The sequence below is a fragment of the Mixophyes fleayi genome, chromosome 4 (assembly GCF_038048845.1).
Source record: "Mixophyes fleayi isolate aMixFle1 chromosome 4, aMixFle1.hap1, whole genome shotgun sequence".
Lineage (NCBI taxonomy): Eukaryota > Metazoa > Chordata > Amphibia > Anura > Limnodynastidae > Mixophyes > Mixophyes fleayi.
The window spans coordinates 337401159-337415720 of NC_134405.1; the positions used below are offsets into that span (position 1 = coordinate 337401159).

Genomic DNA, 14562 nt, shown 5'->3' on the forward strand with positions numbered 1-14562 from the left:
TATCCCCATCATGTCATGTTTGCTGAGTGTGATAATAGTGCGTTTTTTACATTTTACATAATCCTCTTCTATAATCTTGTACAGCCCAGAAAATAAGAACAGAGGGTAAGAAATGAACAAAGGGAGAACGTTATTGCACAATTCTGGTCTGGAGTCAATCTGCCAGACTTGACTTATTAGAACGACATGCTGCCTTTGTATGTATATAATTGTATCAGAGATATAGTTCTATGTCATCTCTGCTCATATATTGTTATTGCTATTTTATTCCAGTTTTCTTATAAGTTGTGAGTTTGTTGGTATTTAGGCAGCTGTGTATCTGGTATAACAGGGTGGTCAGATGGGCTACAGGGATATTTGGGACGTCTGACGTGAGAGTGACATCCCTCTGTCTGCAGGGAGGGCTCGGCCGGATGGATCGCTGCCGGATATCTCTCGGACTAACAGCTACACCGATGACATGGATGCGATGAGCGAGGAGAGCCCCCTGCCCGCCGTCACCGATATATCACAGTAAGGTCCTTACTGGTGGGGTCAGACCACAGTATCTGCTGCACACAAGAGTTATCAGTTATGTTATATAGACAATGAGTAACGTCCCCAGATACAGTATGTGCAGATATGTAACTGAAGATGAGAATAGTTGGGATAAAGCTGTTATTGCTGGGAATTATTTCTCCCGTGCACAGTAGACTTCCGGGGCTAGATTTACTAAGCTGCGGGTTTGAAAAAGTGTAGATGTTGCCTATAGCAACCAATCAGATTCTAGTTATCATTTATTTAGTACATTCTACAAAATGACAGCTAGAATCTGATTGGTTGCTATAGGCAACATCCCCACTTTTTCAAACCTGCAGCTTAGTAAATCTAGCCCCCTGTCTTTAAACCTAATGAAAGACAGAACATGAGTCTCAATGTGAGGCTGATAGGATCTCTATAGTAAATCTGAATAGTACAGTAAATGTATTTGAATCCCTATACAATATTACAAGACGTGCTTAGTATGTTCTGCTTAGTGGTCATATGCCGTGTATTACCCGTGTGTCCTATCCATGTAACCGTTACTCTTTGTCTCCCCTGACAGCACAATGAGCAGGTGAGAGTGTGTGCAGGGACAGCCTGTATAACAGTGGTGAGAGGAGCGCTCCGTAGCGCTAACACGTCACACACCGGGTGACCGGCAATGCTCTCCTCACAGCACATGGCGCTGCTAATCCACTATTATTCATGTACCCCTGCGTGTGGTGCAGAGTGTGTGTGCTCCCCATGTGTGCATGTTGTGTGTACCTTCCCCTATAACATGTATATGATGTATGACTGTATTTACCTGCGCGAGCATACGTGTACCTCCTGTGTGTGTGTGTGTGTTACATGCTGTGTGTACCTCCTGTGTGTGTGTTACATGCTGTGTGTACCTCCTGTGTGTGTGTGTTACATGCTGTGTGTACCTCCTGTGTGTGTTACATACTGTGTGTATCTCCTGTGTGTTCTTGGCTTGTGTTTGGTGTCACACACGTGTTATATATGTGTTTGGTGTCACACACGTGTTACATATGTGTTTGGCGTCCCACACACTTCGAGCTGTCACTTCCTATGTTACAGGCTGACAGATGCTCACAGGACAGCGGTGAAGGTCACACGCAGAATGCAGTACTTTGTCGCCCGCAGGAAATTTCAGGTACCAGAAATACCCTCTTATCTCATTACTGGAGTATTGTATAATGAGCCCAATACCTCATTACTGGAGTACTGTATAACAAGCCCAATACCTTATTACTGGAGTATTGTATAATGAGTGCAGTACTTCATTACTGGAGTATTGTATACCAAGCCCAATACCTCATTACTGGAGTATTGTATACCGAGCCCAATACCTCATTACTGGAGTATTGTATAATGAGCCCAATACCTCATTACTGGAGTACTGTATAACAAGCCCAATACCTTATTACTAGAGTATTGTATAATGAGTGCAGTACTTCCTTACTGGAGTATTGTATACCAAGCCCAATACCTCATTACTGGAGTATTGTATACCGAGCCCAATACCTCATTACTGGAGTATTGTATACCGAGCCCAATACCTCATTACTGGAGTATTGTATACTGCGACCAATACCTCATTACTGGAGTACAGTATAATGAGTGCAGTACCTCATTACTGGAGTATTGTATAATGAGCCCAATACCTCATTACTGGAGTACTGTATAACAAGCCCAATACCTTATTACTAGAGTATTGTATAATGAGTGCAGTACTTCATTACTGGAGTATTGTATACCAAGCCCAATACCTCATTACTGGAGTATTGTATACCGAGCCCAATACCTCATTACTGGAGTATTGTATACCGAGCCCAATACCTCATTACTGGAGTATTGTATACTGCGACCAATACCTCATTACTGGAGTACAGTATAATGAGTGCAGTACCTCATTACTAGAGTATTGAGTACTGAGCCCAGTACCTTATTACTGTAATACATGTAGCGTGTTTTATAACTGTGTTAGCCGTGTTATATTGTAATGTTGTTATATAAAGTCTCAATCACTGATATGTGTCTTGTTACCCCAACCTCCCAGCAAGCTCGGAAACCGTATGACGTCCGCGATGTGATTGAACAATATTCCCAGGGACACCTGAATATGATGGTGCGGATCAAGGAGCTGCAGAGGAGGTAACGTCCACACACCCCGGGTGTAGGGTGACCCCGGCAGCTCCTCTGTAACAGACCTTCTTCTATATGAGACGCCCCAGATACAGTAGGTGGAACAATGAACCATCAGCAGGTTCAGCAGTTAGTTCCTGGGGTTCCCCTCAATGGAGGCAGCAGGTTAGAAACACTGAGCGAGTACCTGGGATACCTCATTAATACCACACAGGTCACAGTGCACAGCGACGCTGCAAATCAAATCCATGTATCCTTCTAGGTCACTGTGTCTATAACTCTTCTCTTTACAGACTCGATCATTCCCTCGGCAAACCTGGAGTCTTCCTGCCAGGTACTATTGTGTGTATGTGCATATGTATATATGTCTCTGGGTACATGTAACATGTTGTGAGTTACACACAAGAAGGACAAGCGTTGGTAAAGGTCAGAGAGGACCGGTGGTGATAGAGGGCAGAGAGGACTGGTGGTGACAGAGGGCAGAGAGGACTGGTGGTGGCAGAGGGCAGAGAGGACTGGTGGTGACAGAAGGCAGAGAGGGCTGGTGGTGATAGAGGGCAGAGAGGACTGGTGGTGATAGAGGGCAGAGAGGACTGGTGGTGGCAGAGGGCAGAGAGGACTGGTGGTGGCAGAGGGCAGAGAGGACTGGTGGTGGCAGAGGGCAGAGAGGACTGGTGGTGGCAGAGGGCAGAGAGGACTGGTGGTGACAGAAGGCAGAGAGGGCTGGTGGTGATAGAGGGCAGAGAGGACTGGTGGTGATAGAGGGCAGAGAGGACTGGTGGTGATAGAGGGCAGAGAGGACTGGTGGTGATAGAGGGCAGAGAGGACTGGTGGTGGCAGAGGGCAGAGAGGACTGGTGGAGACAGAGGACAGAGAGGACTGGTGGTGACAGAGGACAGAGAGGGCTGGTGGTGGCAGAGGCAGAGAGGACTGGTGGAGACAGAGGGCAGAGAGGACTGGTGGTGGCAGAGGGCAGAGAGGACTGGTGGTGGCAGAGGGCAGAGAGGACTGGTGGTGACAGAAGGCAGAGAGGGCTGGTGGTGGCAGAGGGCAGAGAGGACTGAGTGGTGACAGAGGGCAGAGAGAGCTGGTGGTGGCAGAGGGGACTGGTGGTGACATAGGGCAGAGAGGACTGGTGGTGATAGAGGGCAGAGAGGACTGGTGGAGACAGAGGGCAGAGAGGACTGGTGGTGCCAGAGGGGACTGGTGGTGACATAGGGCAGAGAGGACTGGTGGTGATAGAGGGCAGAGAGGACTGGTGGTGATAGAGGGCAGAGAGGGCTGGCGGTGACAGAGGGCAGAGAGGGCTGTTGGTGGCAGAGGACAGAGAGGACCGGTGGTGACAGAGGGCAGAGTTGGCTGGTGGTGATAGAGGGCAGAGAGGACTGGTGGTGATAGAGGGCAGAGAGGACTGGTGGTGATAGAGGGCAGAGAGGACTGGTGGTGGCAGAGGGCAGAGAGGACTGGTGGAGACAGAGGACAGAGAGGACTGGTGGTGACAGAGGGCAGAGAGGGCTGGTGCTGGCAGAGGGCAGAGAGGAATGGTGGAGACAGAGGGCAGAGAGGACTGGTGGTGACAGAGGGCAGAGAGGACTGGTGGTGGCAGAGGGCAGAGAGGACTGGTGGTGGCAGAGGGCAGAGGGGACTGGTGGAGACAGAGGGCAGAGAGGACTGGTGGTGACAGAGGGCAGAGAGGACTGGTGGTGACAGAGGGCAGAGAGGGCTGGTGGTGGCAGAGGGCAGAGAGGACTGGTGGTGGCAGAGGGCAGAGAGGACTGGTGGTGACAGAGGGCAGAGAGGACTGGTGGTGATAGAGGGCAGAGAGGAGGTGGTGCAGAGGGCAGAGAGGACTGGTGGTGACAGAGGGCAGAGAGGGCTGGTGGTGACAGAGGGCAGAGAGGACTGGTGGTGGCAGAGGACAGAGAGGACTGGTGGTGACAGAGGGCAGAGATGGCTGGTGGTGACAGTGGGCAGAGAGGACTGGTGGTGGCAGAGGACAGAGAGGACTGGTGGTGACAGAGGGCAGAGATGGCTGGTGGTGACAGTGGGCAGAGAGGACTGGTGGTGGCAGAGGGCAGAGAGGGCTGGTGGTGGCAGAGGACAGAGAGGACTGGTGGTGACAGAAGGCAGAGAGGACTGGTGGTGACAGAGGGCAGAGAGGACTGGTGGTGACAGAGGGCAGAGAGGGCTGGTGGTGGCAGAGGACAGAGAGGGCTGGTGGTGACAGAGGGCAGAGAGGACTGGTGGTGACAGAGGGCAGAGAGGACTGGTGGTGACAGAGGGCAGAGATGGCTGGTGGTGACAGTGGGCAGAGATGGCTGGTGGTGACAGTGGGCAGAGAGGACTGGTGGTGACAGAGGGCAGAGAGGACTGGTGGTGACAGAAGACAGAGAGGACTGGTGGTGACAGAGGGCAGAGAGGACTGGTGGTGGCAGAGGGCAGAGAGAGCTGGTGGTGACAGAGGGCAGAGGGTACTAGTGGCGGCAGAGGGGACTGGTAATGACAGAGGACAGAGAGGACTGGTGGTGACAGAGGGCAGAGAGGACTGGTGGTGGCAGAGGGCAGAGGGTACTAGTGGCGGCAGAGGGCAGAGGGGACTGGTAATGACAGAGGACAGAGAGGACTGGTGGTGACAGAGGGCAGAGAGGACTGGTGGTGGCAGAGGGCAGAGAGGACTGGTGGTGACAGAGGGCAGAGGGTACTAGTGGCGGCAGATGGCAGAGAGGACTGGTGGTGACAGAGAGCAGAGAGGACTGGTGGTGACAGAGGGCAGAGAGGACTGGTGGTGAGAGAGGGCAGAGAGGGCTGGTGGTGACAGGTGGCAGAGAGGACTGGTGGTGACAGAGGGCAGAGAGGACTGGTGGTGACAGTGGGCAGAGATGGCTGGTGGTGACAGTGGGCAGAGAGGACTGGTGGTGACAGAGGGCAGAGAGGACTGGTGGTGACAGAGGGCAGAGAGGGCTGGTGGTGGCAGAGGACAGAGAGGACTGGTGGTGACAGAGGGCAGAGAGGGCTGGTGGTGGCAGAGGGCAGAGAGGACTGGTGGTGACAGAGGACAGAGAGGACTGGTGGTGACAGAGGGCAGAGAGGACTGGTGGTGACAGAGGGCAGAGAGAGCTGGTGGTGACAGAGGGCAGAGGGTACTAGTGGCGGCAGAGGGCAGAGGGGACTGGTAATGACAGAGAGGACTGGTGGTGACAGAGGGCAGAGAGGACTGGTGGTGGCAGAGGGCAGAGAGGACTGGTGGTGACAGAGGGCAGAGAGGACTGGTGGTGGCAGAGGGCAGAGAGAGCTGGTGGTGACAGAGGGCAGAGGGTACTAGTGGCGGCAGAGGGCAGAGGGGACTGGTAATGACAGAGGACAGAGAGGACTGGTGGTGACAGAGGGCAGAGAGGACTGGTGGTGGCAGAGGGCAGAGAGGACTGGTGGTGGCAGAGGGCAGAGAGGACTGGTGGTGACAGAGGGCAGAGGGTACTAGTGGCGGCAGAGGGCAGAGGGGACTGGTAATGACAGAGGACAGAGAGGACTGGTGGTGACAGAGGGCAGAGAGGACTGGTGGTGGCAGAGGGCAGAGAGGACTGGTGGTGGCAGAGGGCAGAGAGGGCTGGTGGTGGCAGAGGACTGGTGGCGGCAGAAGGCAGAGAGGGCTGGTGGCGGCAGAGGGTACTAGTGGTGGCAGAGGGCAATGATACTAGGCAGTGATAATGTTGTATTTCCCTGCAGAGAAGGGCGTGGATAAGGGATTCTACACAGTTGGTGCAAGGCTCATGCGTCTGGAGGAAAAGGTACTTTCAGATGCTATAGTGTAAATAAATAGATTCATCTGACAGAATGTGACTATATGTGAACAGTGATATATTTATTGTGCCAGACAACCAGCTGTGCTCTGTGCTCATGTAACGCTCCTTCTACCCCCACCGTTAGCTTCTGAATGACAGATCTGACAATCTTACTTGTTTCACATATCTGTCTCCTATTATTGTGATTATTAAGATGTATTTATGTAGCACTTTACAATTGGGAACATACACAGTAATAAAACAAGACTAGAGGGAAGATTTACTTCTTAAAAGGAAAAGTGGAGGTGTTGCCCATAGCAACCAATCAGATTCTAGCTCTCATTTTCTAGCACGTACGAGATATATAAGAGCTATAATCTGATTGGTTGCTATGGGCAACACCTCCACTTTTCCCCTTTAGAAGGTTTAGTGAATCTGGGTATTAACAATCAGGCAGCGCAGCTCAGAAGCTTACAATCTATAACCCCAGACGTATTTCTATTGAGTCATTTGTGCAACGTTAAATACTAAACACAGAGAGTGACAGGTAGATCTCCTCATACAACTTATTATATCTTTGTAATAGTCAACCCTATCTACATCCAGCCAGTCTGGAAGTGAAAAGTCCCTGTTTTAATTCAAGACAGACCTTGCAATGTCTTATTGATTACCTCGAAAAATAGGGCCAATTGTCAGTCTGGTCAGATTTACATTAAAGGTGCAATAAGCCACAATCATCTGATAACAGATATTATTCTCCATATGGACCCTCATTATAAAACCTCTTTAAGTCTCGTTCTAGCCCAGGTCCTCTGACACTTTTGTTGTCTGTACCGTACCCCCCCCCCTGGCAGTCTGACATTTTCCCAGGGCTGGATAATGCAAATCAGGACCCAGCCTGGCACACGGAGGGTGGACATGGGGTCAGCGCACGCTGTCCCCCTTCTATCATTCACCTCTTGTTCCCAGAAGCACAGAGACCCAGTTGGGTGTTTAATTGTGGGTCTTGCAGGGCTAGTGAGCTGGAACAGAGTCTGCTCACTTGGCAGTGACACAGGTCTGGCATCGCCGGGCGGCTGGACGGACTGAGTGTAAGTATTGTCTGAGCGTTCCTGGAATCAGCCAAATGCAGCCCCTCGTTCATTCCAGATAATGAGTTCCTCTAATTATCCCTCTATCACTCTGCAGCCTGTCCCCAAATCACCCTCTGGCCTGTGTAACGGTCTCTCCAGGTACTGCGTGTGCGTGTATAGAGCGGTGCACATGTCTGAACCAGAGAGAAAAGAGAATGAAAGACAGACATGAAAACTGCACATTAGAAGCACCTGTGTATTAGTTGAATGTGATAAAACACAATGCTCTCGTTATACAGACAGCTTATTATAACACAGGACAAGACCGGGGTTATAGTGAGGGTGGTGTAATAAAGAGGGCGTCATAATGGATTATTCCTGGTGGTAACCAATGGTGGCTTTATAAAGGAATGGTATAAAGAGAGAGCTCTGTATATAAGGTGCTCCTCCAATCATCAGCCGGCTTTCATGCACACTTAGTGATGTCACTGGTTCCTAGTGACTAGATAGGCTGCACTCTCAGTGATGTCACTGGTTCCTAGTGACTGGATAGGCTGCACTCTCAGTGATGTCACTGGTTCCTAGTGACTGGATAGGCAGCACTCTCAGTGATGTCACTGGTTCCTAGTGACTGGATAGGCTGCACTCTCAGTGATGTCACTGGTTCCTTGTGAAGGGATAGGCTGCATTCTCAGTGATGTCACTGGTTCCTAGTAACTGGATAGGCTGCACTCTCAGTGATGTCACTGGTTCCTTGTGAAGGGATAGGCTGCATTCTCAGTGATGTCACTGGTTCCTAGTAACTGGATAGGCTGCACTCTCAGTGATGTCACTGGTTCCTTGTGAAGGGATAGGCTGCATTCTCAGTGATGTCACTGGTTCCTAGTAACTGGATAGGCTGCATTCTCAGTGATGTCACTGGTTCCTAGTGACTGGATAGGCTGCACTCTAAGTGATGTCACTGGTTCCTAGTGACTGGATAGGCTGCACTCTAAGTGATGTCACTGGTTCCTAGTGACTGGATAGGCTGCACTCTCAGTGATATCACTGGTACCTAGTGAATGGATAGGCTGCATTCTCAGTGATGTCACTGGTTCCTAGTGAGTGGATAGGCTGCACTCAGTGATGTCACTGGTTCCTAGTGAATGGATAGGATGCATTCTCAGTGATGTCACTGGTTCCTAGTGAATGGATAGGCTGCACTCTCAGTGATGTCACTGGTTCCTTGTGAGGGGATAGGCTGCATTCTCAGTGATGTCACTAGTTCCTAGTAACTGGATAGGCTGCATTCTCAGTGATGTCACTGGTTCCTAGTAACTGGATAGGCTGCATTCTCAGTGATGTCACTGGTTCCTTGTGAAGGGATAGGCTGCACTCTCAGTGATGCCACTGGTTCCTAGTGACTGGATAGGCTGCACTCTAAGTGATGTCACTGGTTCCTAGTGAATGGATAGGCTGCATTCTCAGTGATGTCATTGGTTCCTAGTGAAGGGATAGGCTGCATTCTCAGTGATGTCACTGGTTCCTAGTGACTGGATAGGCTGCACTCTCAGTGATGTCACTGGTTCCTAGTGACTGGATAGGCTGCATTCTCAGTGATGTCACTGGCTCCTAGTGAAGGGATAGGCTGCACTCTCAGTGACGTCACTGGTTCCTTGTGAGGGGATAGGCTGCACTCTCAGTGATGTCACTGGCTCCTAGTGAAGGGATAGGCTGCATTCTCAGTGATGTCACTGGTTCCTAGTGACTGGATAGGCTGCACTCTCAGGGAATATTGGTACAACTCACACTATGGCAGCCTCCACCATGTATCAATGAACTACAGTAGCTGTAAATAGATATTTTGGGGTCTGACTTTGCCAGAAGCAATTTATTCGTTCCTAAAACCCAAAATCCACATGACAATGATTCTGGGTCAGTACAACTTAATAAAAAACATAGTAAATTTATTTAAATAAACAATAATAATAACAGCTAAACTGTTGCAGAAATGTGTGTGTCTCGGAGCCAGGCGTGTTCTGGACATTTACATGTCACGTGTTTTGTGCCTCCCGTAGGTCACTCACATGGATCACAAGTTGGATGAAATTCTGCGTGTCTTCCGAGCTCAATTGGTGCCAGAAGAGGATCAGCTGCTGCCCCCTGAGACAGGGTCCCCGTTTCCCCACCGGCTGCACCCTTCTCACAGCTCCCCCACACCTAGCCGCCGACTCTGAGAGCCAACGCTCACTGACGCCCGTATTCTTCCAAGAGACTGAGCCTGGCGCCACCTGAGCAGTGATGAGGAGCCGTCCCAGAGCTACATGAGATACACTCCACCCCCAGCTCCACGAGAGACATCCCATGAGAGGGGTCACAGCGCTCCGAGAGAGGTGCCCCATGAGAGACTCACCCACAGATCCACGAGAGATACTTCGTAAGAGATGTTCTACACCTCCAAGAACTCCACCCTGATCCCCCGTCTCTCCACGCACACAGACGGCCTTCTTATTAATGACACGTTGTGTTTCTATACTGGGTATATTTTGTGTCATGAATATCTCTCCCCACCACAACATGTTTACACTCCACATGAAATGTACAGAACATTGCACACACTCCGACAGGACAGACTATTACTGATCCCAGGATACACGCACACTCAGACTCACCACACAGCTACACTCAGCTCAACGTTGGCTCACACATAATCATGGCTGTTCTCCTGCACATGAAACACGGATGGGTTGTCACACGTGTGACGTCTGGCCATCTCCGTTTGTCAGGATGTTAAACCCATTTGCCTTACATCCACCTCAGGTGATTCCCTCCCGCCTCTATGACATGTACATATATGGTACACGATGCTCTGGTTCTCCCGCCAGGACACGAGAAGCACATGTGAATGACAGAGGTTGTGCTTGTCTCCCCGCGTGTGAAAAGACAGGTGTGACAGAAGTCTGCGTGTTACCCTACAACACCCTGGATGCTAATTAAACTGTTATGGAATCCTGTGTATGCAAATGTGTCTGAAAGTGAAAAAAAAATTAAAGACTAATTAGCAAAAAGACAGAGATCTGATTGTGCTCATTGTACGGGGGGGGGGGGGGTGTTGCCTTGTTGGGGGGGTAACATTTGAGCATCTGCTTTGAGCAAGTTCTACAGTCCTACATCACAAGATCAGGGAGCAAATGTATCAAGCTGTGGGTATAAAAAGTAGAGATGTTGCCTATAGCAACCAATCAGATTCTAGTTATCATTTAGTTAGTACATTCTACAATATGACAGCTAGAATCTGATTGGTTGCTATAGGCAACATCTCCACTTTTTATACCCGCAGCTCCATAAATTTACCCCCACATATCTTTAATTCATAGTTGCCAACCTTTAGCGATTGGCCTCCCGGGAGTCTCTGTGAAGAGGTGGGCGTGAGGGGGCGGGGCTCCTCGAATCGTGTCATTTTGGCCCTGCCCCCTGTGACATAATGACGCAAACACGTCATTTTAGCACGGGGGCAGGCCAAAATGATGTGATTCCCATTGAATCACATCATGGAGGCTTCTAATCTGCCTACTTCATTAGGAAGTGGGCAGATGCGGGAGAATTGTCAGCTCTCCCGGAAGTTCGGGAGACCTACCCAGAATTCGGGAGTCTCCCGGGTATTCCAGGAGAGTTGGCAACTATGCTCTAATTATAGGCTTCATGTCTGGTCCAGTCAGGAAATACTGTACATTAATAGCAGCAATGCGCTTTTACTGTCAGTGAACTACAACTCCCAGCATAGCTGGTCCATAAAGACCTCCTGAGACTGTCCACTTGTTGCTCACAGTTGTTCAGCCATAGATAGCATGATAATAAAAAAAATATATTTTTCTCCATATAATGTTCCAGAAAAGAAAATATAATTTAACGGAGTCCTCTAGATTACCTTTTAATTTATGCAATATAAACTGTAAGCTCTCCGGCAAGAAACCTTTCCTCCCTGAATATTTTATCCACCTTTGTGTAATCCCCACACTGTCCTCTTTCCAACTCACTGCATTTGCTTCACGTGAAAAATATCACTAAAATGTTTTCTTATTTGCCCCGGTAACGACCCTCAAATATGATTTTATCTACTTAAAATTTTGCTAGTTACTATAGCTTCCCGGAATACTTGAAATAGAACTTGTGACCTGAAATCGACTGCTGAAAACTCTGACACACACTGTCTCTGCCATTTCCCAGGTAGGTTATACATAACTGACTTCCCTTAGCAACATCTGTAACCATGGAAACAATCTGTGGATATTGCTAAATACATGAGTTTAAACTAGTGATTTCAGGTGGCCGAATAATTTTTACGGTTCAAGATTTATCCCAGTAAATTTTAGTACCGGAAGCTGCATTGGAGACGCTGCACAGGGCTCGGTCCTGTTCAGTAGAGGTGTATAAAGTAATTCTGCTCAGCAGTATTAAATAGGATGGAACAGATTGTGTCCTTCTGCGCTGCAAACTGCAGCAGATGCTTCCACATTCGCATCACGGTCCAAAAGTGGAAAAGCTCCTTTAATCCAAGCCTCAATCCAAAATCTATCTCAACCCCCTTAAAGCTGCAATCACACATTTTTAAACAGCTCGTTTTGTACCTCTGTAACAGGCAGCTTAAGCTGATGACATTTTTCCAGGAGATTCTCCAATAGCTCAGTCTTCTTTTTGCAATATCACTCTGTGGGGGAGTCTCACACATGAAACCATTGCTTTTTTGTTTCTTCATACGAGTCACCTGATCTGTGTGTCCACGGAGCTCCTTGGTGGTCATGTGATGGAAGAGGAAGATGAGGGAGGACGTACGTGTTTATTAGAGGGGTGTTCCATAGCCTTTTTGCTCATTACATCATATGCCATCCGTCTGTGGTTACCATGGTAATCACAGGTCGGTGAGCAAACTGTAATCTAAATAGGGACGTGAATCCCAACACAAAGGAATAACAAACAAAATGATGTGTCTTACCCGTAACTAGAGTTATGCAATTTAAAGAAACCTAATTTTTACAGGGAATTGTATCTTTAATCTATCCTGATTTCCAAAACAGTCCCGATCTTGCCTCCACCATATATAAAACAAGTAAAAAAAATCTCACAGAGCATTGTATCAGAGTAGAGGTAACAGTGTTTCTTGTGGGATTTTTTTTGCTCTCTTGAAGAAACTCTCTACATTATATGTTAGAGATACAACTGTAAGTTATCCCTATTTTGCCACAAAATAATGAAGACTCATTAATGTGATCTTGGCTATAGGATATGTCTGTACACACCATCCTGACAGTCCGTACACGCACTTTACGGCAGTGGACGCACAATGTCCCGATTCGCGGAATAACAAAGTTGGGACATGTGATATAACTACGTGCTTACCTGTAAGACATTCCTATTAAACTTCTGAGTTTAATCTGAAGAAGCTAAGTAAAATCAACCTGCACTACATTTGTGGATTTGTGGATGAATTAAATACATTAAATTAAAGTCTTTACATTTAAACCTCATCTCCTAGAATACTGCTGGGTTCATGTAGGTCTGCTATAAATCATGATAGTGACGGGACATCGAGGCCGTCTATATTACATGTAGCACTTTGGTGTATTTGAATGATTTTATAGCAACTGAAGTGTAAAGTATTCAAATCTAAGATAATAATAGAGAATGACAGATTTGTATGGCGCCACAGTGCTCCGCAGCGCAGTACAGTAGGGAAAACAGGACATACATAAAACAGGACATACATAAAACAGGGACATACATAAAACAGGGACATACATAAAACAGGGACATACAAGGTAGACAAAATAAATGCAGACATGAAAACAAAGGGTATGGAGGATCCTGCTCATTAGAGAGCTGACACTGTAAGTAGAAGAGGGCACAGCTGAAACAAGAGGAGCGAGTGTGGCTCAGAGTGGAGATTGGGATAGCTGTGAGGGTGCATTAGTGTGAGTAGTACAGGTAGGAGTAGGGTAAGCTGTAATAAAGAGATGAGTTTTCAGAGAGCGTGTAAAGATTTGATGGCTGTGGGAAGTCTGATTGAGCGTGGAGGGAATAAGCGGAGAGCAGCACGGGAGAAGTCTTGTAGGCGGGAGTGAGAGGTGGTTACCAGAGACGAGACAAGACGCAGGTCAGAGGTAGATCGAACAGGGCAGGAGGGAGAGTATTGTGATATGAGATTTGAGATGTATACAGGGGTAGTGTTGTTGAGGGCTTTGTAGCTAATGGTGAGTAATGTGAATTGGATTCTGGAGGACACAGGGAGCCAGTGTAGAGATTTGAAAGTGGTGCAGCAGATGTGGAGCGGTGAGAGAGGAAGATCAATCTTGTAGCAGCAGGATGGATTGAAGTGTGGATATATGGGTGTCAGGAATGCCAGATAGTAGGAGGTTGCAATAGTCAAGGCGGGAGATGATGACTGAATGGATAAGAGTTTTGGTAGCACGTTGAGTAAGAAAAGGGTGTATTCTGGCAATGTTTCTAAGATGTTGTCAACAGGACTGGGTGAGAGTCTGGATGTGAGGAATAAAGCAGAGAGCGGAGTCAAGTGTGACACCAGGCAGCGGGCTTGGGGGACCGAGGAAATTGTGGTGTTACTGACAGTGAGTGAGATTTGAGGGCAGGTGGTGACTCTGGCAGGAGGGAAGATAATAAGCTCTGTTTTAGACATGTTGAGCTTTAGGTAGCGTTGGGACATCCATGTGGAGACAGCAGAAAGACAGTTGGTTACACAAAATAGTACAGAATGGGAGAGGTCAGGGGAAGCAGGGGCGGGCTGGACCGGGGGGCAGTGGGGCAGCGCCCCCCCCGGGCCGCTCTGTTTAACGGCTGTTCGGGCAGGTCGTCCCTCCCCGTGGATGGAATATTGGGCGCATACTACGGTCGGCCGCATCACGTGTCATGTGATGCGGCGGGCTGATACCGGTCAGCCTGCGCCTGAGGAGAAGAGATATAGATTTGGGTGTCATCAGCGTAGAGGTGGTACTGGAGGCGGAATGAGCGAATTAGTGCCCCAAGAGAAGAGGTGTACAGTGAAAAAA

At 48.7% G+C, this 14562-nt stretch overlaps 2 protein-coding genes across 8 annotated transcripts in view; one reads left to right on the top strand and one right to left on the bottom strand.

Moving 5' to 3' along the window:
- The window catches only part of LOC142153194 (potassium voltage-gated channel subfamily KQT member 1-like), an 80269-nt gene extending 69700 nt beyond the window's left edge, over nucleotides 1–10569 (top strand). For all 5 annotated transcript variants that reach the window (XM_075210551.1, XM_075210553.1, XM_075210549.1 and 2 more), the window contains 6 exons: nucleotides 399–513; nucleotides 1603–1678; nucleotides 2585–2679; nucleotides 2964–3004; nucleotides 6394–6455; nucleotides 9580–10569. In XM_075210551.1, coding sequence (XP_075066652.1) covers nucleotides 399–513; nucleotides 1603–1678; nucleotides 2585–2679; nucleotides 2964–3004; nucleotides 6394–6455; nucleotides 9580–9738 — 548 coding nt within the window. In that variant the 3' untranslated portion in view covers nucleotides 9739–10569. The remainder of the gene's footprint in view (nucleotides 1–398; nucleotides 514–1602; nucleotides 1679–2584; nucleotides 2680–2963; nucleotides 3005–6393; nucleotides 6456–9579) is intronic.
- LOC142153196 (cyclin-dependent kinase inhibitor 1B-like) overlaps nucleotides 1–14562 on the bottom strand; it is a 29864-nt gene that overhangs the window by 1582 nt on the left and 13720 nt on the right. The window lies entirely within an intron of this gene.